The sequence below is a fragment of the Sander vitreus genome, chromosome 24 (genome assembly GCF_031162955.1).
Source record: "Sander vitreus isolate 19-12246 chromosome 24, sanVit1, whole genome shotgun sequence".
In the NCBI taxonomy this organism is placed as follows: Eukaryota; Metazoa; Chordata; class Actinopteri; order Perciformes; family Percidae; genus Sander; species Sander vitreus.
In genome coordinates, this window is record NC_135878.1 from 3,653,175 (window position 1) to 3,678,759 (window position 25,585).

The 25,585-nt window shown below is 41.1% G+C and overlaps 2 protein-coding genes across 2 annotated transcripts in view; both read right to left on the minus strand.

Annotated features, from left to right (window-relative positions):
* Positions 1 to 8,937, minus strand: part of LOC144512905 (vang-like protein 1) — a 49,593-nt gene extending 40,656 nt beyond the window's left edge. The window contains exon 1 of the mRNA XM_078243878.1: positions 8,803 to 8,937. The gene's annotated coding sequence lies outside the window, so the exon portion shown is untranslated. The remainder of the gene's footprint in view (positions 1 to 8,802) is intronic.
* Positions 8,938 to 20,692: 11,755 nt separating this feature from the next.
* LOC144512553 (helix-loop-helix protein 2-like) lies at positions 20,693 to 21,064 on the minus strand. The gene has a single exon (XM_078243315.1). It carries the CDS (start codon positions 21,062 to 21,064, stop codon positions 20,693 to 20,695), a length of 372 nt encoding a protein of 123 aa, XP_078099441.1.
* Positions 21,065 to 25,585: the final 4,521 nt, after the last annotated feature.

Sequence of the window (25,585 nt, forward strand, 5' to 3'; positions counted from 1 at the left end):
AACATTTAAAATCAAACAGCTTTCTAAGGAGTGAAGAAATGCTGTTGTATCATTTCATTTTTAACCTTCGACTAGACATGCAGATGCACGTATTGTATAGTGGAAACACGTAGGCCTGTCACGATAACTAATTTTCCTGGACGATAAATTGTCCCAGAAATGATTGCGATAAACGATAATATTGTCGTTCTGAGACCATTTTCATCTAATATAATGATGATGGCATAATAATGCAGGTACACCTTTTCAAAGATCAATAAACTTTTATTTCTAAAGAATATTTAACACTGGAACACTTTAGACATTTTAAATATCCACAATAAATGAACACAACCAAAAACAATAAATAAAATGGAAATTTTTCCGACCGCGATAATTTCCATTTAAAAATGATTGAGCTCATTTTCATTTATCGTGCGATTAATTGATTTATTGCATATTGCGACAGGCCTAGATACGCGTCAAACACCAGAAATCTAATCTCTCTACTTCCAATTTTGATTCATTAATTTACAGTTTCAGTCATGTATACTAAACGATGCCGGCTGGTTACAGCGTCACAAAGAGTTACTTGTTCTTCCTTGATTTCATATCATTACATATCTGATACTTGCTGGACGTAGGTTTGGTTTTAGAGAGTGGAACCCAATAGCCTAGGGTTCTTCAACAACACAAAAAACAACAGAAAACACATGTGGATGCTATTGATTTGCACCCATTTGTATTCAGCTAGCAAATAACCATAGACAGTATATCAAATGGACCAACAGATCCCGTTGCTCTGGACGGAGACCAGTGAAGGATATTAGAAGCACTTTTGCGGTGATGGCTGAGCGTTACTGCGCAGCCTCCAACTGAGCTCGAGGACGTAAATGTGACGTGAGCAACCTGTCTGAAAGTTGTAAGCCTTCTGGTAGCTGTGCCAAGAGAAATCTCAATCATTCCCAATCTTGCAGAGACGGAGAGCGTAGGTATATGTAAGGAGATAACATGGACGCAGGCTAATTATTGCTAACTAAAATGCTAGTTAACATTAGTAATTAAACTTAAACAGCTAATGTAAGTCCAAACTGCCTGCGAGCTTCTCCTGTACTATACAGTAATTCCTCTACTATGCGACAGTAAGTCACGTGGTTATGACATAATCGTTAGCCCATTTTTACAAAAACGTCTGCTACGGAGCCATAACGTGAAATACAAGGTAATGGAGCCTTTTATACATTGTCGTGTTTCTTTAGAAATAAACAATGGACAAATAGAGTCTTTAAACACTTCAGATGTAAAGTTATTCACTGTCAAAGTGGCGCCAAAATGAATGGCAGTCAATGGAATGCTAACGGGGGGGTGATGGCTTGGTAGCATCAAAATGGCGCCATAGGAGGTACGCGTTCTGGGGAGAGGCTTACCTCCTTGCAAATAACACAGAATAAAATTGGACTCTTTGAAAATTAGATTTAGTTCATTGATAGAAACAGAAGCTGCGCCTTCGTCTAGACACTGCTATTTCCCTTTGGGATAAATAAAGCACTGAGACTGAGATAAGGCCTTATTTACATCTCTAACCACAAACTTAAAAGGGGGGGGGGAGATCAAAAATGTGAAGTGTGAAATACACATGTAGTTAAAACTTAAAAAACTCAAAAAGACAAATCAAATTTCTGCTCAGATAACACTCAATTCCCTATACACAAACCCTTTGAGCCAGCCCGCCTACACATGCCATTTAACATCCACAAACCCTTTAGAGAGGGGGATATCAACCAGAGGGCTCTCTCAAACAGCAGCTTTAGGTTATGTGACACAATGTTTATGCTTAAAGTTATCCATCTGGGGCGGCCTCTAGCTCACCCAGTAGGAGTGTTCGCCCCCATGTAGGCTGAGTCCTGGGTTCAAAGCCGACCTGCTGCCCTTTGCTGCGTGTCAAACCCCCATCTGACACGACCTTTCATGTCTATCCACTGTCACTACATAATAAAGGGAAAAGCCCCCCCCCAAAAAAAAAAAATTAAGGTTATCCATCTACAATATTTTAGGGGAAGTATGAACAAATTCCAATTTTCACATATCTACATCCATCATCCAGAGCGCTTTAAACACTTTCCTATCTCCTCTTACATACCAACACTTTGTCCTGACATGGTCTGAAGCTGCGGTACGCCTCCCCGATCGAAACCTGCACTATAACTCTCAGGCCACAAAAGATTTATGGCTGATTTATGACTCTAGTCGCCTTAAAGGAGGTGAGAACCTGAGCAAACCCTCACTCACAAGACATCCCTGCTTTTCTGCATTCACAACTCCAGGAAAAAAAAATGAGTCCCTTATCCAGATTTAGTGCACGTACCGCAATCCTTATCTGCCACTTGGAGGGAAACACACTTCACTGGGTCCAAAAATACACAGTGGCACAGATCATCAAGTATGACCCAGTTCTGTGGTGTCGGCACATCTGTGAGTGACTGTTGTATGTGTGTGTGTGTGTGTGTGTGTGCGCGTGTGTGTGAATGCTTGCGTGACTGTCACAGACTACTGAAAATGCTTTGAAGGTTGCACAACTTCATATTTGGAAATGCTCGTAGCGCAAATCATTTTTAAATGCCTGAATCATCCTCACAAGGTGACAAATCCTCCCTCAACTGGTTCTCTGCAGTTTCACCACCAGCCAGCTGCTGCGGATCCTGAAGTCAAAGGAGTTTCTTTTTTTTTTTCTTTTTTTTTAACATAGGTGACTTTTAAATCCTCTTTGACGTTAATATGTCTTAGAACAGATGACATTTTATTTTATTTAACCTATTTGGGTAATTCAGATATGAAAATCTTAGTTTAAAGCAGGCGTCTCAAACTCAAATGACCCGGGGGCCATTTCCCAAAATGTAATTCGAAAATTAAATGTGAAATAAAAAGCCAATTTCTATTCCAACGATTTATTATTCCAAACAAATACAATAAAAACCAGAGGTATGTTTAACAATACATTCTTGTAAAAAAAAATTGTAGCTAGATCTGGCTCCTGGGCCCAGTGGGTTTAAAGGAACCTGTATCAAGATGGCCAGACATTGCTAATGCTTCACTGTGATGAATGACTGCTAAGCAAGCTGGACAATATCACAAAGGCATTTCCATCACCAGTTTTAATCCTCTTAAACGCAAGGGCACGTGGCTAAATGAGGGATTAATAAGGGTTAAATGAGTGCGTGGTCCAGGTTCAGTCAGAGTGCAGCCACGAGTAAAGAGATTACTTCCTGCTTCGGTGTGTTTTCTCGCAGGAATCAACGTCTCCGCATATTATCTCTAACCATTTCAGATACTTCACACTGGGCCAACTGTTCAGTACAGTCCTGCACATGCTCACCACCAACCCAGCGAGAGGCCTGTCTCTGAGGTCTATATTGAAGTGAAACAGGATCTGCGGGTGTTCTCACATGTGGTTTCTGTCTTTGCCATGCCAGAGAAAATTGGTAAGCGGAAACACTTTAAGTTTGCGGGGAGAGTCCGAGGCTGAAATAGGAATCCCCCACTGTGGAAGGGAGGGAGGCAGGGAGCCCTGGCAGGTTCTTCACGGTAATCCAAGACCCCTGCTGAGCTGCCGGCTTGTCTGTTTGTCCTGGCAAACACTGGCAACGAGGAGTGGGAGAGGAGGAAGGGCAACATTATCACAGCAATCATGAAGCATGAAAGGTATAGTTTCTCACAAGGCCATTTTTTTTCCCCCTTTCTGAAAACATAAATTATTGTTTCGGGAAAACTTCTGTGTGCCAAACATATCCCAAATTCCTTGATGTAACATAGCACCAGGGAGTTTTCAAAAAAAGAGCTACAAGGCTCAAATGCCCCCAGTAAAATACTCAAGATAAAATATGTGTTCTACAAAATAAAACACACAAGCTAACAGGTGTAACAACCTGAGCAGACTCGAGGAACAAAGACAGAATAAATATCCAGCGGCCTAAACTGGGAATTTCAACCAACAACCGTGCGTAAACAGCCCAAGAAAATACTTTCATCTCGGAGAGAGGAGTTAGAGCGAAGTTACACCGGAGCCACGAGACATCTGCTGTCAGCCGCCGCCGTAAACGAATCAGCTTTGCTCGGCTGCACCTTTCACATCACGTCCAATAAAAGCAGTCAGCGTGGCCACTTGGCGAGATTCGATTATCTTGACAACCTGACTACAGTACGTATGTATATACATTTTCAATATTCTCATTTTCATACAGGACACAACATGCTCTGTGTAGCTTACACACAAATGCATGGTATTGTACTGCTACAGCTGCAGCTTGAGCCGATTAAGAGTCATTTTGAAACAGACTTTTCAGAAACTCTGGGAAAGGGCACGACCTACTCAGAACTTACTGGATTTACTGACCCCATAACACAATGACAACCGTTTAAAGCCAGTCTGAAGTCACTGAGCCACCCTGCAAACTGACCTGCTGAGCTCAACCTTTGAAGACACAATTACTGTATGAGTAGGAGTCAGAGGCGCAGAAAGAGGACTTCCAGTTTCCCTGTGCAAAGCAGCAAATTAAGCATCTAATGATCCAGATCAGATGATCCGTTAGGTTTTGATTCAAAACCTCCTTTCAGGCAAGCCGTTCATCCGTTCTTTCTGCAGAATAGAAGTGAAAAGCCCCCTGTAGCTCATTCACACTCAGCAGTGATTCATCCTGAAATCGCACTGCCGTTCAAGGCACGTCTTTGATTCCTGCACCATTCCAACACTACTTTTTACACTGATCCGCTATGAAAACAACGGTTTCTCTTCTTAAGAAGAATAATAATCCAACTGAACCCCAGCGAAAAAGAAGAAAATGTTCAGAAAATGACAATTGATATAACCAGGGCCGAATTTGTAGACATGTAGTCTTGGAGCAATGCCAGTTTGAGCAAATATGCTATTAAAAGCTTATATGTATTTAGAGCTCATGGTGTATATGACCTAAGTTTACCCAACATGAGATGATGGGTTTATTGTAGATTAACACATAATTACCAAATTGTTATTGTGGATAACTAGGCTGTGACATTTGACCTGCCTCTTGACATAATCTGTTAAACATATCTGTTTTAGTCATTCATAAAAATGAAGCCTGCTCTGTCACTTACCAGCCATCAGCATGCAGCTCATTCGCTGACACTTTCGCCTCAACCTTCCCTCCGTAACCATGACGCCCATGTAGCTCTGCCTCTATTATCACCATCATAACACATCACCTAACACCATAACAAGAGACAACTAGCTCATGCACAATAATGACTTCACTCCAGCTTGAGAGAAGGTAACTCTGTGACGGCCGCAGTCATGAGACATGCCGGGACACGAGGGAACATTAAAGCAAGTCACAGTGGAAGTCTGGCCCGGTCACATGCTCATTGTGTTCCTGTCCATGACTGAGCAAATGAGGGTAATTTATTCTGTGGAATTCAATCGACATTCCAGAGTGTCACTGAATTTAACCCCTCAGATACAGTCTGGATGCCAGCTGATCTTAGCCCCGCCCACAACATTCGAGGTCGGGATGTTCGACATTTCACATTCTGACTAGAATCTGAGTATGACCACGTCAGGCTACCTCAGATATCTTGTGAGATATGAATGAGGCAGCAGATCCAGAGTCTCTATTAGCGTTTAAAGAGATTGGATTATTAGAATCTGCATGTCATTGACTAAAAGGATAATTAGCATGCATCTCATCTGTTCTATATCTGCTCTCAACAACAGGTATGTCTGACTAACACTGACTCCAACCCTTATGCTTCATTCATTCACATTTGGCCTTTACCTGTTGCATTTTTGTGCTGGTGTTACTAGGCAACCACAATAAGCTGATCCAGAGCGGTCATTAAATAAACCAGCTGTTGATCATTGCATTAGCTGAGGTCATCAGGTTGTCATAAACCAACTGCTTTGGCAAATTGGCACCATTAAAAGTATGCCAAATTAGCTATTAACAATTCTTGCTTGCAATGTACCCATACACTTGGTCGGTGACTCATCATAGCTGGGGGCGTGGCCTGTGGCGGAGACGCTGTGGGGGAAAACCACCGGATAACATAGTGTTAACCCACAGAGTCAGACACTGGATCGGATCATTTTGAAACTAAAGAAAACTTCAAAACGTGATGATTCTAAGGCAAGTTCTGGAGATATAAGGCGCATGAATTTATAAATGTGTGTGTATCATGTCTGTGTGTTCAGATAGGACTGAGTTATGACTCAGAGAAGAAATGGTTAGTTCCATAGATATAGAACAATTAGTTATGTCATATCTATTGTTCTATATATATGGTTAGTTCATTATGTGACAAAAAAACACCAAAATGTCACCATGGAATATTGATGAATCATATTTAAATAATGCATTTATATTTTTTTAAAAGGCCTACACTTATTCATGGCTTTATTTTAATATTTGAATATTACTCCCAGTGTTTGTACAGCTTCTTATGCTCTTGTGATGTGTGGTTACATTTGCTATATTTTATCTTGGTGGATGTCACTTTTTGCTGCCTCAATGACCTAATTTCCTTATGGGTATTACTGTTTATCTCATGACATATCATGCATGACACAAAAACAGGCGAAAGACCCTGAGTTAACAGACAGTAGATGGGCGACCCTCACATATTGCCTGTTTCCTCTCAGCAGACTAACTTATCAGCAATGTTTTTCTAATACAGCACTTAAAACAAACCAGTCCAACAGTGACAAACCAATTCATGAAATGGAGATAAAGGGGAGGATAAACAATTCCTTTCCTCTCCTTTTTCTAAGGGACAGCACTATTTCCCTGCTTGACTAGGGTTATTCAACAACTTATGCTAGATCTAACCTCTTAGACATTGTGAAAATAATTAAATACTCAAGGTGTCAACAGTCATTTGAAGAGACATGAGGTGGTTGTAGGCTACCTCCTGTTTATTAAAATCACCATGGCAACATAAAAGCCATTGTAGTTGACTGACATATTGCCAGCCAAAGCAGCCCTATGCCCTGTGACTTGAGATGTGACTGGAATACAGTAACTCTCTACAGAAGAAAACTTGAGTTCAATGTCAAGAAAATGTTCACCCTGAAACCTGTACATTTAAATGCTTTTAACTGATATTAACATACATGTTTTGAGCTATGTTTCCAACACAACCACGCAGCTCACCATGCTCTCCCACCTCAAATCTGAGAGCTCTTGACAGGTGTCATCATCACTATCAATATTCTCTCTGCAGCTGTCACGCAAAACCACCAGCACTTGTCTGAAAAAGAAGAATAATCAATGCACAACTCTCAAATGTTAATCTCATCCAAAACGTACAAGTTTTCATGATAATGAGGGTCTTGCATAATTTATTGGAGAGGAAGGAACAGTGGCTCTCACAATGTCAAACTATGTTCCCATGCAGATTTTGCTCAGACAGCCATAGATTTGTGATGACGTGTACGTTTTTATTGTAATTTATTTCACTCACTGTGTAAATAACAATGTTTACATTAGGCTAAATAATGTGTAGGCCTACCAAGCATGTCCATTCAGTAGTCATTTCATTGTAGGTGATAGTAGAACTCTGTCTCCTTGGTATCGCTTGTCTACTACACAGAAACAATAGGCCTATGTAAAAAGTATTGAATTAAAGTTTCTGTCGATAAACATCACAAGTGAAGTGGATCAAAAAACAGAACAGACATCCAATAAGACGTGGCCAGACTGAGCACGTGCTACAGGAGCACCTGCTTAGCATTTTTGACCGATTTTGCATGCCCTAGTAATTATCTTATAATAGCCTACATTTTAATAAACAGGGGATAAGCTGCTGAGCTGAACTATGGTTCTGAACTATGGACAGTCAACCAAAAAGGAAGAGTTATAGTAAGCCTAGAAGAATTTAAGCAAAGAGGGAAGTAGGTTAGGCCAATATGAGGAGAAAACGGCTATACGTATCACTTTACAGTAACGTTGGTCACTTCTCTGCCTGCCTGCTCCAGAGCAGGTTTACACGCCCAGCCCCTACCTGTGACCAGGCAGGCCGACCTAGAGGCAGGAAACTCCCTGTCTCACTGTGGCCTCGGAACCCCCCTCTTGCTCTCTCTCACCTCAGTAACCTGATGTTCGCGACTACTTGAAAACCCAAAGCACGCCACAGTGGTTTCAAACGGGTGCTCAGTATATTTTGGGGTTCACTGGTTGTTTTCAGAGGCTGTTAGTGCTACAATGTATCCGTCCGCGTCATCCAACTCTGCCGCCGCAGGTTACAGTTTACAGCTGATCTGCGGTGCACCAGCCGGGGTAATGCGGATCCAGTCAACCGTATGAAACATAGTTGACTTTTTACTGTCTTACTGTGGCTCTGTGAGTTTCTTGTTGGGAAAGGCGCTAAAAAAACGTCTGTCTGACCAAATCGACAATGTAACAAACTCGAAACTGTAGCGAAAAATTAACAAATAGGGTTAACTTCGCAAGTCTGGGTTTGTGCGTTGGTCTGGCCGCAGTTTGTGGGCATTCAAATGAAGTTGAAAGCATTCCCTTTCATACAGGTAGGAAAGACAGCAAGGGCGTGTTCCCAAGTCTTTCTTTAAAACGCATTCAGCATACTGAAAAACAGCCTTTGTTCTGTGTAGCCTAGCCTATATAAAAAAAAATAGGTAGGCTAGACACTGATAACCATATTTTGAAAGCTTCACGAATCGAGACAGGACATTATAACATGTAAGGCAGAGCTTCACACACTACTGAGCCAGCACATTAACATCTGCAGAATACATATGACCGGCAGTATCTTCAGCGTTATTAAATCATAACTCACCCTTTATTGGTGGAGATATCATTCCCGTAGTTGATCATTTATCCAGAGGTTATGAAATAGTTTGCCACAGAGCACACGGTAGGCTACAGTAGGAAGCAGCCCTTGGTGACCGTAGGAATCACCCTGGCAGTCAGGAATTTCACAGGGGGCAGTGCTTCTCAGCACATGGGGGTGTATTACGGAAATATGTCGCTAGGGGGTGTCTTCAACACGTGAAGCCACTGCCAATATTACTAACACCGTGTAGCAGTGAACCTGCTGCACATTGAGTTGGTTAATTACATTAAAGTGTTGTATACAGGGGAGGTAGTGATTCTCTAAGTGGACACCAGGAGGGGTCCCAATGGGTAGTTTAGGTTCTTTATCATTAGTTGTTACCAGTCAGCAAATATAGCTTACAGCATACTAAGATAGAAACTGAAAGCCCCCTACTGACATGTTTTAAGAAATATTAAAATACTCTACTTTGAATGATAATTTGTGTCTCTATGTTTTTTCCACAAAAAAGGTCTTAAAATGATATCTTCTTTCCACATCACGTGTGTGTACGTTTCATATTGGACCATGACTAGCTTCCAAACTAGTTGTGATGTCATAAAATCATCTCATATGTAGCCTACATGTCTTAAACACAGAAAAACACTAAAAAACAGCCTTCTAATGTCAAACGCTGCACATACATAATTCTGCACAGTGAAGCTAAAACATCTAAGTCAAAATATGCAAAACACATTTTTGAGTGGAGGGGGGGCTTTGACAAAGTAAACAACAACATACTTTAATGCAGGGGTCTTCAACGTTTTTTTAAGCCAAAGACCCCTTATCTGAGAGAGGGATAGAGCAGGGACCCCTACTACATATTTTATAAAATTAAGTTGCATATTTAACTGGGCCTACTATAAAAGCCTAAAGCCTTTATACATACATTGTTAGTGCATAGAAAACTAAGCTATAGAAGTATTTGTTGGTATGATTTTATAAATCATGTTTTAATGTTAAACATGCATGTGACACAGTGAATCCTCAGGATGAACTGTATCTGGATCGTAATGACTACCTTACATATAGGCCAGTAAGCCTATCATTAATATGTCTTCTTTTCACAAATAGGCTGATTTATATTTGCTAATAATATGTTGGATTCATGTTAAGACATTTAAATTTTTGAAAAAACTTTCAAAAGTTGCAAAGAAACTCCCTTCATTAATTTTTCCAGATGAAGGTCTAGTACCAAAAACATCGTCTTCTATTAAATTTAAGTTTCTCTGCAACTTTTGACCTACTTATCCCCCTCCGACACACCTGTCTCACGTTACAGATGTGCAAAGTATTTTTCTGTACTTCTGTAAAAACTTTAAAAAAAAAAGATCAATGATTTGGAGGGCCCCCCTGCTGTAACTCTGAGGACCCCCTGTTGAAGATCTCTGCTTTAATGTATTAAACAACTAATTTTATCATATTGCACTCTTAACAATCACACCTCATGTGTACAAAATCTAAGCATTTTCTTGTCAGATCAGATGCTATGGCAACCGGGACCAAAAACTATTTTGACCTATGATCTTTGTGTGCCACTTGGGCTGGGAAAGAGCTTATTTAAAAGTGTCTGCAAAATGCACTAGAGTCATTCTATGGAAAGGTAAAATACATGTTTTAATAATGTATTTTTTTTGTCAATGCTCATGATTTGTAATTGATTATCTCCTTACGATCAAAACCATTAGAAGCCATTTGTCTGATTAGTGAGGTTCGCTCTAAACAAGCAGATGGGAGCGGAGATTGGCAGGATCTCACACAGTTACTGTTGCCTGAACAAGACTTTGCTTTACATGGATGTCACCCATGTCAGCGGCGAAAATCGACAGCGATCAATAAAACTGTTGATGCCATGGAAACAAGCTGGATCATCATCTGTTCTCTCTCCAAAGATGACACTGGTTGAAGTCAGTTCAGAACACCAAGCACACATATTACAACTAAATGAAACGAAAAATTGGTTTCAGAGGTTAAATTCTGTTGTTGTTAAACGGCATTGCTAGTATAAAGTTCTACTCAATTCACAAAGTTTTTTTTAATTTTTTTTTATATTTAGACAAGAGCAAAACCATCTATTCTCTCATCCATCCACGCAAAGAGAGTGTTTCTGTCACAGCTCATGAAGTTGAACAAGGTAAACAGTTGTCAGTGATTCAACCACTCACCCGCTCAAAGCAACAGAACAAAACAGTGGCGTGATAGCAATCTGGCCTGGACACAGTCAGTGAAAGAGACACAATGAAGTCACTGAGGCCTTGAAGCAGCCTCTTAAAAGGGAATGTAAACAAATATTCCTTTTTCTGTCAAATAACTTCCAGCCATTTAATGAAGAAGAACACAGAACTATTGGATATTCAACACTCCCTCCCCTACTGCTAAAACGGCTATAACTCATATTAAAGTGGTACAGGAAAAGCTTGGGGGCACTGGTATTTTTTATTGACGTAAAATACAGGAATGCTTTATTGTATTGTCCAAGTGTCCTCAGAGGAAGAGATTTATTTAAGAGTTATATTTTCAGTCTTGGAGATATTTTTTAAATAAACTGTGGCTCACAAGAAGAATGTTCTTCAAATGCTAACAATCCATTATCCAGCAAGGTAAACATGAGAGTAACAATACAATTAACAGGATAGGACTGCTAAAAGACAAAAAGATAAACATCTACAAAATCATTCTTCCTGAAATTCCTTCAATTTGTGCTCTATCTTCTTGTGAACATCTTAATATTTTTACCTTCTGAATTAAAACAGGGAAGTCACTCTTTGATTGACCTGGTCATAACCTACAAACAAGTAATAATTGCTTCCTTTTAAAGAAATAGTTTGACATTTTGAGAAATATTCTTATTCAGTGTCGCGCTGCGAGCTAGATGAGAGGATCAATACCACTCTCCTATCTGTACACTAAATATATCGCTGCTACAGCAAGCAGCAAGTTAGCTTAGCATGGCGACTGGAGCTCATGTAAGTCTGGGCAAGAAAATGAATCAGATCAGCAAATTTCCCAAAATGTTGAACTCCCACTGATTAAAAGGAATGAATGTGAAAAGCATTTTTTTTAAGTCTTGATGCTGCACCCTGATTGGTTGACAGCATCAGTTGGTATGATTTAGAATGATATCAAAATGACATGCTTTTAAGAATTATTATTCTGTTAATGTAATCACAGAAACTACATTTGAACAATTAATGCATTTCACTATTTATCTCATGCATGTGCATACGTAGACACACTTTCCAATTCCTATACTAGTGCTCAATAAGTACATCTGGTTAAATAAAGGCTACACAAAATCAATTAAAACATATATCCCCACCAATTGATTTCACATTACTCTGCTGTTGCTGCCATTCGTCCTCTATTGTGTCACGAGACAAAGGGGGTCTCGGACCAGTTCATTCAGACTCCAAACAGACTTGAAAGTTCAAACCACAAGGCAACAGATGCCTCGAGCAATTACACAGCTGTATATGAATCAATATTTTGTCCTCCTTTGAACTGCATCCTTACCCCAACACACACACACACACACACACACACACACACACACACACACACACACACACACACACACACACACACACACACTCACACACTCCACACACCCTTAGATATATCTCATCCCCTCCAGAACACAATGGAGGTCATGACTGGGACATGACCCCTTTCTGTCCCAATGGAGAGCCAAATAAACACGCTGCGTCATGGATGGGGGATGTGTGTTTAATCTCTAACAATATCTGTATTAACAATTTCTGTATTCACCCATATTTAGAAAAGGTCGAGGTCAGATGGGTATATGAACATGAAGGATATTAAAATATACTTCAGTACTTCCAGCAGTGGTTATATTATACTTGCATATTTAAAAAGGACTTTTGATGTAGGCTATTAACGAATAACAGACTAAACTCCTGTTTTATTTTGATTTGTATTTTTTTTTTTATCACAGTTTAGATTCATTCTCTGTGGATACACATCTTTTTCATACTGATTCTCTCTCAGAATCTGTGCATCATCAGCTGTCAAGCGTCGTAGTTTAAGATAAGTGCGCCACCATGTGGCACTTTGTCTCTATGACATGAGCTGAAAGCTTAAAAAAAGGCACATCAGAACTCTTCCACCCGGCAGACAGATGAATGTTCTCTATATATTTGCTGTACCTTACACCTCACATGTTTTATAAGTTAAAAAAAAAAAATCATTTAGCCTAATAATTTGTGTTTGTCTGTGTTCTGCTCTGTTTGTTTAGAAGTCATTCTGCAATTATTTTAGCTTGGTTAAAAGTAAAAAGTGAATTATAAGGGAAGTGACTAATTAAAAAAATCAATATAGCATCTACAAGTTAACAAAAGACCTCCATGGCCCGGTGTGTGAATCAATCAGCTGCAGTGAAATCAGATTACACAGCGAGGTACGCTCGTAGGCACGCGCGTCGTGTGAAGACGAGCAGCAGCACGTGCTGTCACGTTTATTCAAAGAGGGAAGCGCGCGCAGATGGCCCCTATTGAAAAGGCGAGGTGGGGGCCCCTGAGATCAATTCAATTTGGTGTCCGGAAGATGGATGGATTCCTCCCCAAAGACACGGAGTTTATGAGTTTAGAGGGTTTTTTGGTAAATAGAGGAGAAAAATGAACGTGCGTAGAAATGAAGACGAAGTGGGAAGAGATGCAGTTTATGAGACCACACACACACACACACACACACACACACACACACACACACACACACACACACACACAGAAAGAGAAAGATATTCAGTCTACTGCAGGGTGAATGTGAGATTTGTCAGACCACTTTACAGTCAGCCAGATGAGATTCTCTGTTCAGGGGCAAATTACATTCAGTGTGTGACAAATAAGGTTTAAAGGCCCAATCCGAGTAGGTGTACATATACGGTGTGGTTTTCAAGATGGAATGACATTTAAAAAATGTATATGTACTGTAAATTCATATGTTTCATATAAAGGTACATCTTGTTTAGGGCAAACTTCTTTCTTTCGAGCATTTAAACCCAAAAAAACGAAAAGCTAAATTTGAGACTGGACTCTCAATTTATTGCTAGCAAAGTGTCACAGCAGTAGAAGTACAAGAACAGGCAAGCACAAGTAGGTTATAATGATTTTTTTTTAACTTGGATTCTGTATACATTATAAACATCTTCTATATTGCAGCCTATATCTACTAGCCTATATAAAAATGAAACCCGGAACAAATACAGTAAAAGGCATAAATACCATATACCAACATATATAATAACTCTAAAGTGTATTGAGACAACTATAGTCACAAAGAACCAATGCTGGATTACCAAAATAGAAATATAACCCGTGGCCCCTGACCTTCAGGGGTCCTGAAGGCCTCTTTTTGGGGCTCCACTAAAGTACAATATAAAGTGTAATAGTAAGGGCCTTAAGGCAGCTCTGGCATTTTTACCTCATTCATAAGGGACCGAGCTAATATGCTAAATAATGTGAGGAGACCAGAAAAATGTAATACAAAAAAATTCTTATGATATCTTAAGTTAAGAAAGGGTCAGTAACAAAAATCAAGATGGATCAGTACGTATTTTGATGTAAATAAACAATTTAAGTATTTTTTTCAAGCAATAACTCAAAAATTCACTGATTTCAACTTCTAAAATGTGAATATTTTCTGGTTTTGATATACAGTAGTAAACTGAAAAAAAAGACATTTTAAGACGTCACCATGAGCTCTGGAAACTGGCATTTTTTGCTATTTGCTGACATTGTATAGACCAAACAAATAATCAGTCAATTGAAACAACAATCACTAGATTATTATGAGAAATGATAAAACATTTTGGAGAATTAAGTTCAAGACAGGGCAGTGATGAGCAAAAAATTAATTTTTTAGTCATAATAACAGAGGATTAAAGTTAAGATAATGTCTTTAGGATTCAGCAATTATAAACCTGCATCTTGGCTGCATATGCGTGCCTCTGAGACTCAAAAAAAGGGACAGCAGGATGTTGAATAAACTCCCCTGCTGACTCGCAGTGACTCACAACCAATGAGGCGTCCAGAACAAAGGGCCAACAATTGGATTTAAAAGATCTTAACCAAACCCAATGAATATAACCATTTTAACTCACCAGATTGGGCCGTGTGCCGGGGCCTAATGCATGCACACACACCTTATGACAGGCCGGCGGTACAGATGGTCAGAGCGTGAGTCTGAATGAGAGGGGGACCATCCGCCGCTGCTGACGCATTGTGGGGGGACGTCGTCTTCAATACAGCACTTAATGAGAACAGACTGACTCTTTCTCTCTCCCCTCCCCTCCCCTTCTTCTTCCTCCATCCATTTTATTCCTCCCCCCTTCTTCCTCCTCCTCCTCCTCGTCCTCTCTCTCTCTCTCTCTCTCTCTGATTCCCCACTTCTCCTCTCCTCTGCCCATTTCCATCTGTTTGGAGACAAAGGGCCACGAGCCAGCTCGAGCCCCGGGACCCTGCTGGTGAAGTAGGCAGGGATAATACGGCCCATCCCGGGGGCTGCATTTCAACACATGGACCAGGCTTTGTACTTCGTACCCTTCATACCACACACACACACACACACACACACACACACACACACACACACACACGCACACACACACGCACAAGGATGGGCATGCTCCATGAACTCCCTCAGACACACACCTCCATGAGAGAGAGGAGAAGGGGGGTGCAGAGCTGCAATATAGTGGGGGAGTTCTTGTTTTGAACATGAACACTTCCATAATACCCAACGATGTGGAGAATAAAAGAGAGGGCGAAAAAATGAGGCAGCACCAAAAGCCCCAAATGTTGTTCCTAGTACTGTGAACATATGGCTGTTTGTTGTCATACTCTTTCTCCCTGTCCAATTTACACTGAGCTAGTGAGCTCTCAGAATTAAATGGGTGTGTGTAGAACACTATGTGTATGTGTGTGTGTGTGTGTGTGTGTGTGTGTGTGTGTTTATACCTGAATGATGATGAGGAGAAGGATGTCCTAACGCTGATAATGGCTGCTGTATAATCCCCTGCTGTCTACACGCACCTCCTGACATATGGTCACTCCTCGGCCTCCACCATTACATAATCCCACGGTGCAAAGAGGGTGGGGGGGTCGTGGTGAAACGTGGTACTTTCTCACAGACACACACACACACACACACACACACACACACACACACACACACACACACACACACACACACACACACAAGCATGCACCGGCCAGGCTGTTCAGTGCCCTCAGCAGTTTGGGCTTCGCCTGTCACTTTTCTCTCCCCTGCCCCTTCTGGGGGTTTGTAAAGAATAAATTGAAGAGGACTGATGCTACGGAAGCTTTTGGGATGAGGAGCACAAATGGCCTTGTAGTGCTTCACAGGGACGTACAGATGGACTCCTCCATTCAATAAGCTTGAGCAGAAGTCTAACTCCACGCCATGCCAGAATCGCAGAGCTTGTTTTGTGTTCTGAAGAGGACAATCTGTTGCTGCAACATATTGGGGTTCTTTTCTTTCTTTCTGTTTTTGTAAAAGCATTGTCAGAGCAGTCTGTAATACTGGACCAGTCAGGTTTTAATGATGTACAACAAATGTTCTAATGAAAATCAAGTGATTATCAAACATTTAAATTGAACTGCTGAGAGTGCCAGTTTTAGTTCAATGTAACAAATCCGCCGCCTTTATTTTGTGACTCATGTGATTGTCTTCTGCTAAGTGACATCTTTTGACTGTTTCTGTGTTCAGACGACCAAAAGACGCAAGTGGGTGCAAATTTGCTGGGTGAGTTTCAACTGGAGTGAAAAATGTGCGCATCAGTGAATATGCTTCATAAACGTACAGAGACGGGAAGAAAAAGGAGAGAAATTGGAGGGATATCATAAAAAAAAAAAAAAAAAAAAGAGTTTCTGCTGAATTCTGAGTTCAGCCAAAGGCTGAACTGAACTGCTAGCTCGTTTACAGCTAACGCCTGTACAGTACACAAGCTGTTTGGGACGAATAAACACACAACGGTCCAGCAGTCAAATTGGTGTGAATGACCCGAGGCCGAAATGTAGTAGTCTACTGAACAGTGGCCACCGTAGCATTAACAGTACAATGACACATTGTATTTCCCTACATTTCTCCTCAGTCAACTGCTTTTAACCTGCCCTAAACTTGCCACTTTGGAGCAGCAGAAACAAGCTGTAAACACACATTTTATCACCTTTTAAGTTAACATGGGGAACGTGTCAGGAAACAGTTGCTTATTTACACATCCAGGAGTTACTTATCATTCATTTGGAATCCTGTTTCTGGCCACCGGACAAATGCACGCCAATATTCACCCTCTTTTATCTCTGTTTTTGGTCTTTACCACCTCCTGAGGGAAATATCTGACTCTTTAGCTGCTAAAACCTCCACTGAGTTCACCAGTCGGTCTCTCTCTCAATGAGAGCGTTGAGAAGTTGTCGACTTGACAGCTAAACAACGAGACACTACGATTGGGCTACCTAACCAAGAGTGAATGAAATGTGACCATGAACAGAAACTGCAGTAACTCACTAATGTCTGTTGTTGTATAGAAAGAGAAACAATGTGTTATTTCTTCTTTTAAAAGTTGCAGTCTTGCTTAAAGTTCATTTCCAAAATGTCAATCTGACTTGTAATGGCAGCCTTGTCACCATACAAACTTTCTTGGCCCGTGTGGGCGCAGCTGAAGGTCCAACAAGAAAGTCAGGCAGATGACTGACAAACTGACGGATGCCAAATAGAAAAACAAGACACAGGAGGCCCTTGAGCTGAATAGAAAAGAACATGTCATGCTACCTTCAGTCTGAAAAGATTTGAAACGAGAAACATGGCTTCGCTAAAGCCTCACTGCAGCTGCCACCTGAGAATAGATAGATAGATAGATAGATAGATAGATAGATAGATAGAGAGAGAGAGAGAGAGAGAGAGAGAGAGAGAGAGAGAGAGAGATAGACTTTTATTGACATGATGCATTCTGTTGCTCAATTGGAACAGCTTAACTGTGGCATTTCCAGGGTGAAGGGTTCAATTCCCACTAGGGCCAGCCATGCTTGTGCAAAAAAAAAAAAAGGAGAAAAAAAAAGGGTTTACTCATGATAATCTAATGTGGCTTGGATAAAAGCATTCACACATCCTCTACATCTCCTGTTCTGTAACTCAACTACAAGCTTTTTATAGCCCAATCGATGGGAATGGGCGCATATATCACAAATGAATATAAATATTTGGATCTTTTTGTTCATACCATTTGGCAATATTATATCTCGGCGCTCGCTCGCTCGCTCATAAATTTCCATCCCTCCTCTCTCCCCGTGTTTCCCACGGGAGGTGCCAGACGGCCAGTAATTTGGTTGTCTTGGCTCGTCTGGAGTAACACCTGCCCCCTCTCTGGGGAGGGAGAGAGCTTTTCAGCCAGGAGCACACATGTATGCTACCACTGCCTTTAGCTGCTGACCACTGTGTGCGTGCGTGCGTGTGTGTGTATACAGTAGCCAGTTATCATCTGTATGCTAAACTGGGTTTGCGTATTTCACCTTGCATCGTGTATGTGTGTGTGTACAGTAGGCTGTGTGTGTGTGTGTGTGTGTGTGTGTGTATGTACGTGTGCGTGTTGATTTGCTTGAGCGCTTATAGCACCCCCCGCGCGAGTGCATGTACGCGCGCGTCAACTTGAGCGTGAGCCTGACGTCATCCATGCGCCGTATCCATCATTCCAATCAGCTGGATATTAACAGCTGTCGCTGTTTGCTCTTTATTTTTTTCTTCTAAAATTGCAAACTCAAAAACCGTCGTAACTTTCTTTTGAAAATATTTCAAAACAGGAAAGAGATTTGTTTTCAAGTATTTCCGTTTTAATTAAAAATAACACCGGAAAATATGAAAAGTTTGTCCATTAGAAACCAGCTGTCACACGACACCTCTACTACAAAAGATCTGCATAAAGCAACAAGTAGCCTACACAACCCTGAAGAGACAAAAAATCTTTGGATAGAGGATATGTTTTTTTTTTTTTTCTTCACTATAAAATTACTTATTGAATATAGTAATACAAAGCAGACACAAATAAATAAATAAATCCAAAACATAACATCAAAACATTGAAGAGAATAAATTCAGTCTATTTTCGAAATCATTAGTATTCATTTTTGGTAACAGCAAAAAAAGGGGGTTTGCTTCTTTATCGCATGATAACCCCTTGGTGGTAGAAACTGTTTGACATAATCATTCTTCACATGATTACCTTATTCTGTCATTTTTAAATTGAATGCATTTTTGTTTTCTAGGCAGCCCAATTCTTGTTCTTTGAGCAACACAATAGTTTAGGGAAATAAACATTTATGGGGCCATTGATCCCCATTTTGAAGTGCTTATCGTTGCTATTGATAGGCAATAGACGTGACAGTAAAAAACAAAAGATAATGACATACATCAAACATAGGCTACATCAAACGAATAAGTTATGGATTAACAGAAAGTGCCATTTTTTTAAGAGTAGAACACCACCACTTTCCAATTTCAATTTCACAGCCTAAAATATAGAAGCAACAAAACAATATACATTTATACAAAAAAGACGCCAGCCTATAATATCAACATAAATAAATTAGCCTTAAATATCAACACAATTAAATAAATAACTCCATACACTTTTAAAAAAAATGATTAAGGTCACAATTTTATATGTCATAAGTGGCACTTTTTCTTCTTTTTTTTTTTTTCTTCCTTTACGGAAAACATCATCTAAACTAGATCTAAAGCAGCTATCTCGTTTACATCCTTTCATTTCGATGTGAAAATGCCCCAGTGTTTATTAGAGTTATTAGACCTCAAATGAATACAGTGAGGGGAGGACTTCGTTTTTAGGCTTGAATATATTCATGACGTACTAGGAGTCAACTAATATCTTGTATTAGGGGGATTTCATGTGGAAATTAAAGTTTCTCTGAAACCCAAATTCTTGATATCCATGATAACTCTCCACATTTTCCTCTCCACTATACATCACCTCTGGGAGGGAAACATGAATGGCTGCAGGGCTCGTGCAGCCCATCCTCCCCCCACATGTATGTCGGATAATAATCATTATTCGCATTATTGCATCTAACAGCTCAAACGACTCGGCGCTTGTTGCTTTTGTTCAGTGAGCGGTCTGGACTGAAGGTTGAGGCTTTCAACAACTTTTACACCGCCGCCATCAAAATAACCAACACTGGACTCACACTGGGGGTCAACTCAGTCAACTAGCAGGTATGGCAAAGTCCCAGCATCCGGGGAGAAGCTGCTTTCATTTGGTAGGAGAAGTTGTTTCATACATTTTGCCTCTAAATTTTGAATTGGCGGATTGTTGTTTTTAAAGTTAGCTGATTTAGTTTTTGTTGGTTGTAGGCTAATTAAAAGCTCAACGATTGAATGTAAGTTCCTGAAGTCAAAGTAAGATGGGAGCTCGTAACACAGGTGTCAGGCCGATATCCGTTTGCAGATGCTGACATTGACATTTTATAGGCTACCTGCCGTTAAAACATGGGATGAAACGTGTGTTTATAACCTGCATTCATTAAAATGTTCATTCAGGCTTTTTAGTTTTTATTTTGTAGGCCTAACTTGTCTCCGGAATCTAGAATCAAATTCCTGACTCATTTTCAATTGACAAATTTGAAAGTAACGTCTTCAGAAAATAGCAGCTATGAAAGGCTACAAACTTACTGGGTAGGCTATAGCTGCTTCTCATCAGTCGACCCTAACTGCCAACCTTGCCATACCCGATTGACGCCCAGCGTGCACTTGAGTCCTGTCAACCCCAAACCAAACCATTTCTCTCTCATGGAAGGGGGGGGGTTGACTTTTAAACATCCAGCACATGATTGAGATAGGAGATGTAGCATATAGCCAGTCTGAGGATCTCGATCTTGGAGAGTTTCTTGTCCGGGGGCAAAGTGGGGAGTAATTTCCTCAGCTCCGCGAAGGCCACGTTGAACGCCTCCACCCGGATCCTCTCTCTGGTGGCATGGGCCGAGCGGTATTTGGCCGTGGCCCTCCGCCTCCGCCTCTTCTCCTCCCTGCTCAGCGGCTGGTCGCCTTTACATTTGGCCCTCTCCTCGCCCTCCGCCGGCTCGTCCGAGGTGCAGCCGGCCGACTTGAGTCCGTTCAGAATGGACTCCGGGTCGGACTGAGTCCAGGAGAGGTCCGCCTCCGCCTGGTCCGGGCTCAGCATCATTTTTATTCTCTGATGTTGGCACTCACTCCTCCTTAAGAAACCTGTGGTGTGGACAAACCCAGCTGTTAAAACAGTGATTTTCTTTTATAGATTATTTTTGGGCATTTCTGCCTTTAATGGATAGAACAGCTGAGATATGAAAGGGGAGACACACGCAGGAAACCATCACAGGTCGGACTCGAACTCTCGACCTTCTGCGTCGAGGAACAAACCTCTACATATGCGCGCCCGCTCTACTAACCGAGCCAACCCAGCCACTTAAAACAGTGATTTATGCTATTCTCTCCCAACCCAAGGGAAACTGCCCCTGCATGTGTGACACATACATTTCTATTATAGGCTCTCTACATTTTAAACAATGAGGCCTCCAATGTCTTATCTTCTTAATACGTCTGTTGTTGATAGAAACTCACAAAGAACACACAAAAAGAATGAAAAAAAAGTCCATTAAATGTAATTGTTTTGAGTGTTTTCTGCCACCCCGAGGCCCCAGAATGAGAGCTGTCACAGCGGGTGCTTGTCTAGGTGCCAGGGCCTATTCGTTGCATAATGACATTAAACTCCATAAATAATGAATGCCTCGAACAATTCGTGTAATAGTTAATTTGTAAAGCCTGCGGCCTTCGCACAATTAGGAGAAATATCACATTCTTAAAGTGTCATATCAACTGATTAATTTTTATTTGATAATCCTTTAAAAAATATATATATATAATATAATAATTATGCGAGTTGGGCTCATTTTAGAAGGAGAAACTCTTTTTCGTGAATTAACATAATAAGAATTGGCCATCTGTCACAGTGTGATGAACACATCTGTTTGGCTGAAGCCAGAGTGACTTGACAACATGGAGGCACAAGACGGCAAAAATAATGTTGACATCTGCTTGACATGAAATTATTGGAGCTAGTGTTTTTATAAAAACGAGGGAAGTAAAAATGTCGAAATCAGCGGCATATAAAGAATAGAAAAACCGCTGATGGAGGCACAAGCATTTCAAAACAAACTTCGTTTGTGTAGCCTATGCAGAATTGTTTTCCACATTTGAGACTCACCTTGACAAAGAGTTGGGAGGCAAAATCTTCAGGAAACCAACTTAAAAAAAAAAACGCTCTTGAGCGGAGCCTCAACTCCAAATTAAGTCATATTCCACCTAACAACCATCAAGATGTGTCACGGAAAATTTTAAATAAATTAAAATAAATATATGAACTAGTTTTACTTTTTTTTCACCAGCGAACTTGCAACATGGGAATCACGCGGGCTGGGGGTCAAACGTGTTTCTGCACATCAAGACGGTCCCGAAGTCTTATACAGATGATCGGTGACAAAAAAAAGAAGGTAATAATGATGTGAGCAGGGATCAGTCAGCCCCCCCGTGTGATCCCAGCGATGGAGAGACAATAGAAGAGATGGGCAGATAGTGGAGAAAGTGCAGCCAGGGCTTCTCGTCCATCCGCCTGTGGAAGATGGAGATAAAGGGGCGAGATAAGCGCGGCTCTCCCGTGTCAGGAATGAGCGGATCGGAAGGCAGTTCAAAGATAATCCCCTCTCTTTTTTTCCTCCAGTCTTTCTTCCACCAAGTGTCATATGCGAGATACAATCCAAACGATCCCGACTAATAAAGGCTCACTTTAGGGACGGAGGGGATGGAATATATTTGAGGAATGGTATTGTCTAACGCCGCCTCCTCTCTCTCTCTCTCTCTCTCTCACTCTCACTCTCTCTCTCACACTCTCTCTCTCTCTCACACACACACACACACACACACACACACACACACCTCCTCCCTCTCTCTTCACGCCCCTCAGCCCTCAAGCGCTCTCCCTCCCGTGGGAGAAGTGGGCAAAGGGAAAGCAGAGATGTGTGCATGATAAAGGATAGCAAGACAAATAAATAAATACGCGTGTCCGTGTTGTGAGTTTGTGCACGTGCGCAGGTTTTCGGTGAATCATTTTTAAAAATTAACTTTTTTTTTCTTCTTTTTTTTAAGTGCAGGTAGTGAGAGGAAGAGCGAGGGAGGTTTTTCAACTTAAACGCAAATGTGATTGCTTGAAAGTCAGAAGTCCATGCTAAAATGTCTTTTTATTTGTCTACATTCTATGTAAGATAAGACATAATAAGATAAGTTAATAGTACTTTCCCTGATTCAACAACAGTTCAGTGAGATGGACAATTCAGACAGCCTACTTGTTTGTGTCATGGCTTTTGAAAATAATGAATAATTTAAAGAATGATTTAGACAGCATCAGTGTTTTAGATGTGTCACATTGTCTGATGTGTAAAATAAAAACTTAAACTTTTCCTATATGTGATTCCTTGTTTCTGTAGCAAAATTGTACTGTACTGTGACTTAAAGTGACTTAAATGTTGAGTTCTCAATCAAGCCCCTTTCAGGTTGGTTTATGTCACTACCAATGCCTCCGTCGCTACTGCAATAGCATAGAGAGAGGAAGAGCGTAAGGAGAAGAGGATTGAGGGGGGGACATCTGATAGAAGCGATGTGAAAGTCAGATCCAGAAGATAACATACTTGTTTCATCATTTCAGCTTTTGGAAAATAATAAAAGTTTAGCACTTCACAAGAAAATGTTTTAGGGTGATGTTGACAGCATTAGCTTTTTAAGTATCCTATTCTGTGAAGTCCTAGGATTCAAATTAAACAAATTCTTATATTCGTTTTGTTAACTAATTAACTAACTGTTACATTAGTCCAGTGGTTCCCAACTGAGTCCCCTTCAGGGTCCAAGGGTCAGGGGATACATCTGAGGGGTCCTGAGTTAATTAAAGGGAGAGGAAAGAAGAAGGAAAAACAGTTCAGACACAAAAATGTATATTCATCCTTTGGACTTTTGCTTTTTTGTGTAAAATATTGAATAATTTGACCTCTCTTGGGCATCGGACAGTTATTGAAAAGAAACAATGTGAGAAGTTTAGAGAGGAAACGTGTCATTGATGGAACTCCTAACAAGAGAGATCTGAAACATGACCAGGAGCACCACTGGTCAAACTGAAAATATCTTCAATAGTGTAATAATATGTTGGTGGTGTTGTTTATGTTAATATAAGGCATATTGACACAACCCTGCACGGCGAAAGTGAAGCTTTTTAGAGGAAACTTGGTGGATGGTATAAAGTTTCTCCTTTTCTCTTTGCTCCTTTTCCTCCACTCTTCTTGCCCTCCTCCCATCATGCATCTCTGTGCCCGGTGGCACCACCAGCAGTGGGTCATGAGAGCACGGTTCCAGAGGAGGGGCAGTGGCCAGTAAGTGTGGGGACTAGCTGCGCCTAACGAGGTGATTAAAACGATAAGGGGAAGCACGGATGACTTGCCGTGGCCCGCAGCCACCGCCATGCTTATTGCCACACACACACACACACACACACACACACACACACACACTGAGTGCGAGAGAGAAGAACTACAACAGTGCCAGGACCATATCAGTGTGAAATCAGCATGTGTGTGTCTGACAGAAAGAGAGAGAGAGAGCGAAAGAGCGAGAGAGAGAGAGAATGTGTGTGTGTGTGTGTGTGTGTGGGATGACGGACAGCTCGCCTTGGGCTCCGGCCGGGTCCGTGTAGTGTGTGTGACACAGAGAGACTCACAGCGGGGTGTATCGGAGACATGTCAGGACCAGGAGACAGAGGCCTCCTGACAGCTGGAGCGCACGCACGCACGCACACACACACACACACACACACACACACACACACACACACACACGCCCCACCACCCTAATTGCTCCACAGACGGAGAAGTGGAGAAAGTCTATGCTTGGTGGTCTGCGTCGCCGGGGCTCTTCCTCAGTCTGCAAGGCCCTCGGCCAAAGACATGAAGGACCCCTCCAAGGCTGTTTTGTTTGTGCCTGCTGCAATTACATCCCACAGCTGATGTACTGACTGTGGAGACAGGGAAGCAAACTGCAGGGTGTAGTCACCAGATAATGGTCATATCAGTCAGAGGGATGAGACTTGGTTTAGCCATGACGTTGCTGGTAAAAGGCATTTTGTTAATGTGCACTGAATTTCCCATAAGATCATCTTACATCACAATTACAATCAGATGTAATACTGAACATCCAGAAACTTCACGGCAAGATCATGTCTGCAGTTGTGATTGATTCAACAGTACATCCTTCTTGCAAAGCTGGTTCTGCTTTAACAAGACATGTTATTGCATTAGGAACATTTCAACCCCCAAAAATATCCACTTTAAACGGGATGTCAGTGTTGTGTTTACAGCTTGTTGTGCTGCCCAAAAGTGGCCAAAAAGAACAGCTAAAATAGGCATCAAGTCCTTTTTTCATGCATGCAGGAAGATAGGCAACATTAGCAAGTCTACCCTCCTTTGAATTAAGAAGAGATGAGTACTTCTAGACGAAATAAGGCTCACAGACAGCTCTGTATGCATTTATGCAATACAATATATAAGATTATATAATGTTGGCAAAACCTCTATAACACCAGAGCATCTACATATTCATGGCATTTTTTCTTCCACATTAATTTTAGAGTAAC

Bases quoted from the DNA above. Each gene is read 5' to 3' on its own strand.
- LOC144512553 (XM_078243315.1), bottom strand. From the start codon at position 21,064: ATGATGCTGAGCCCGGACCAGGCGGAGGCGGACCTCTCCTGGACTCAG.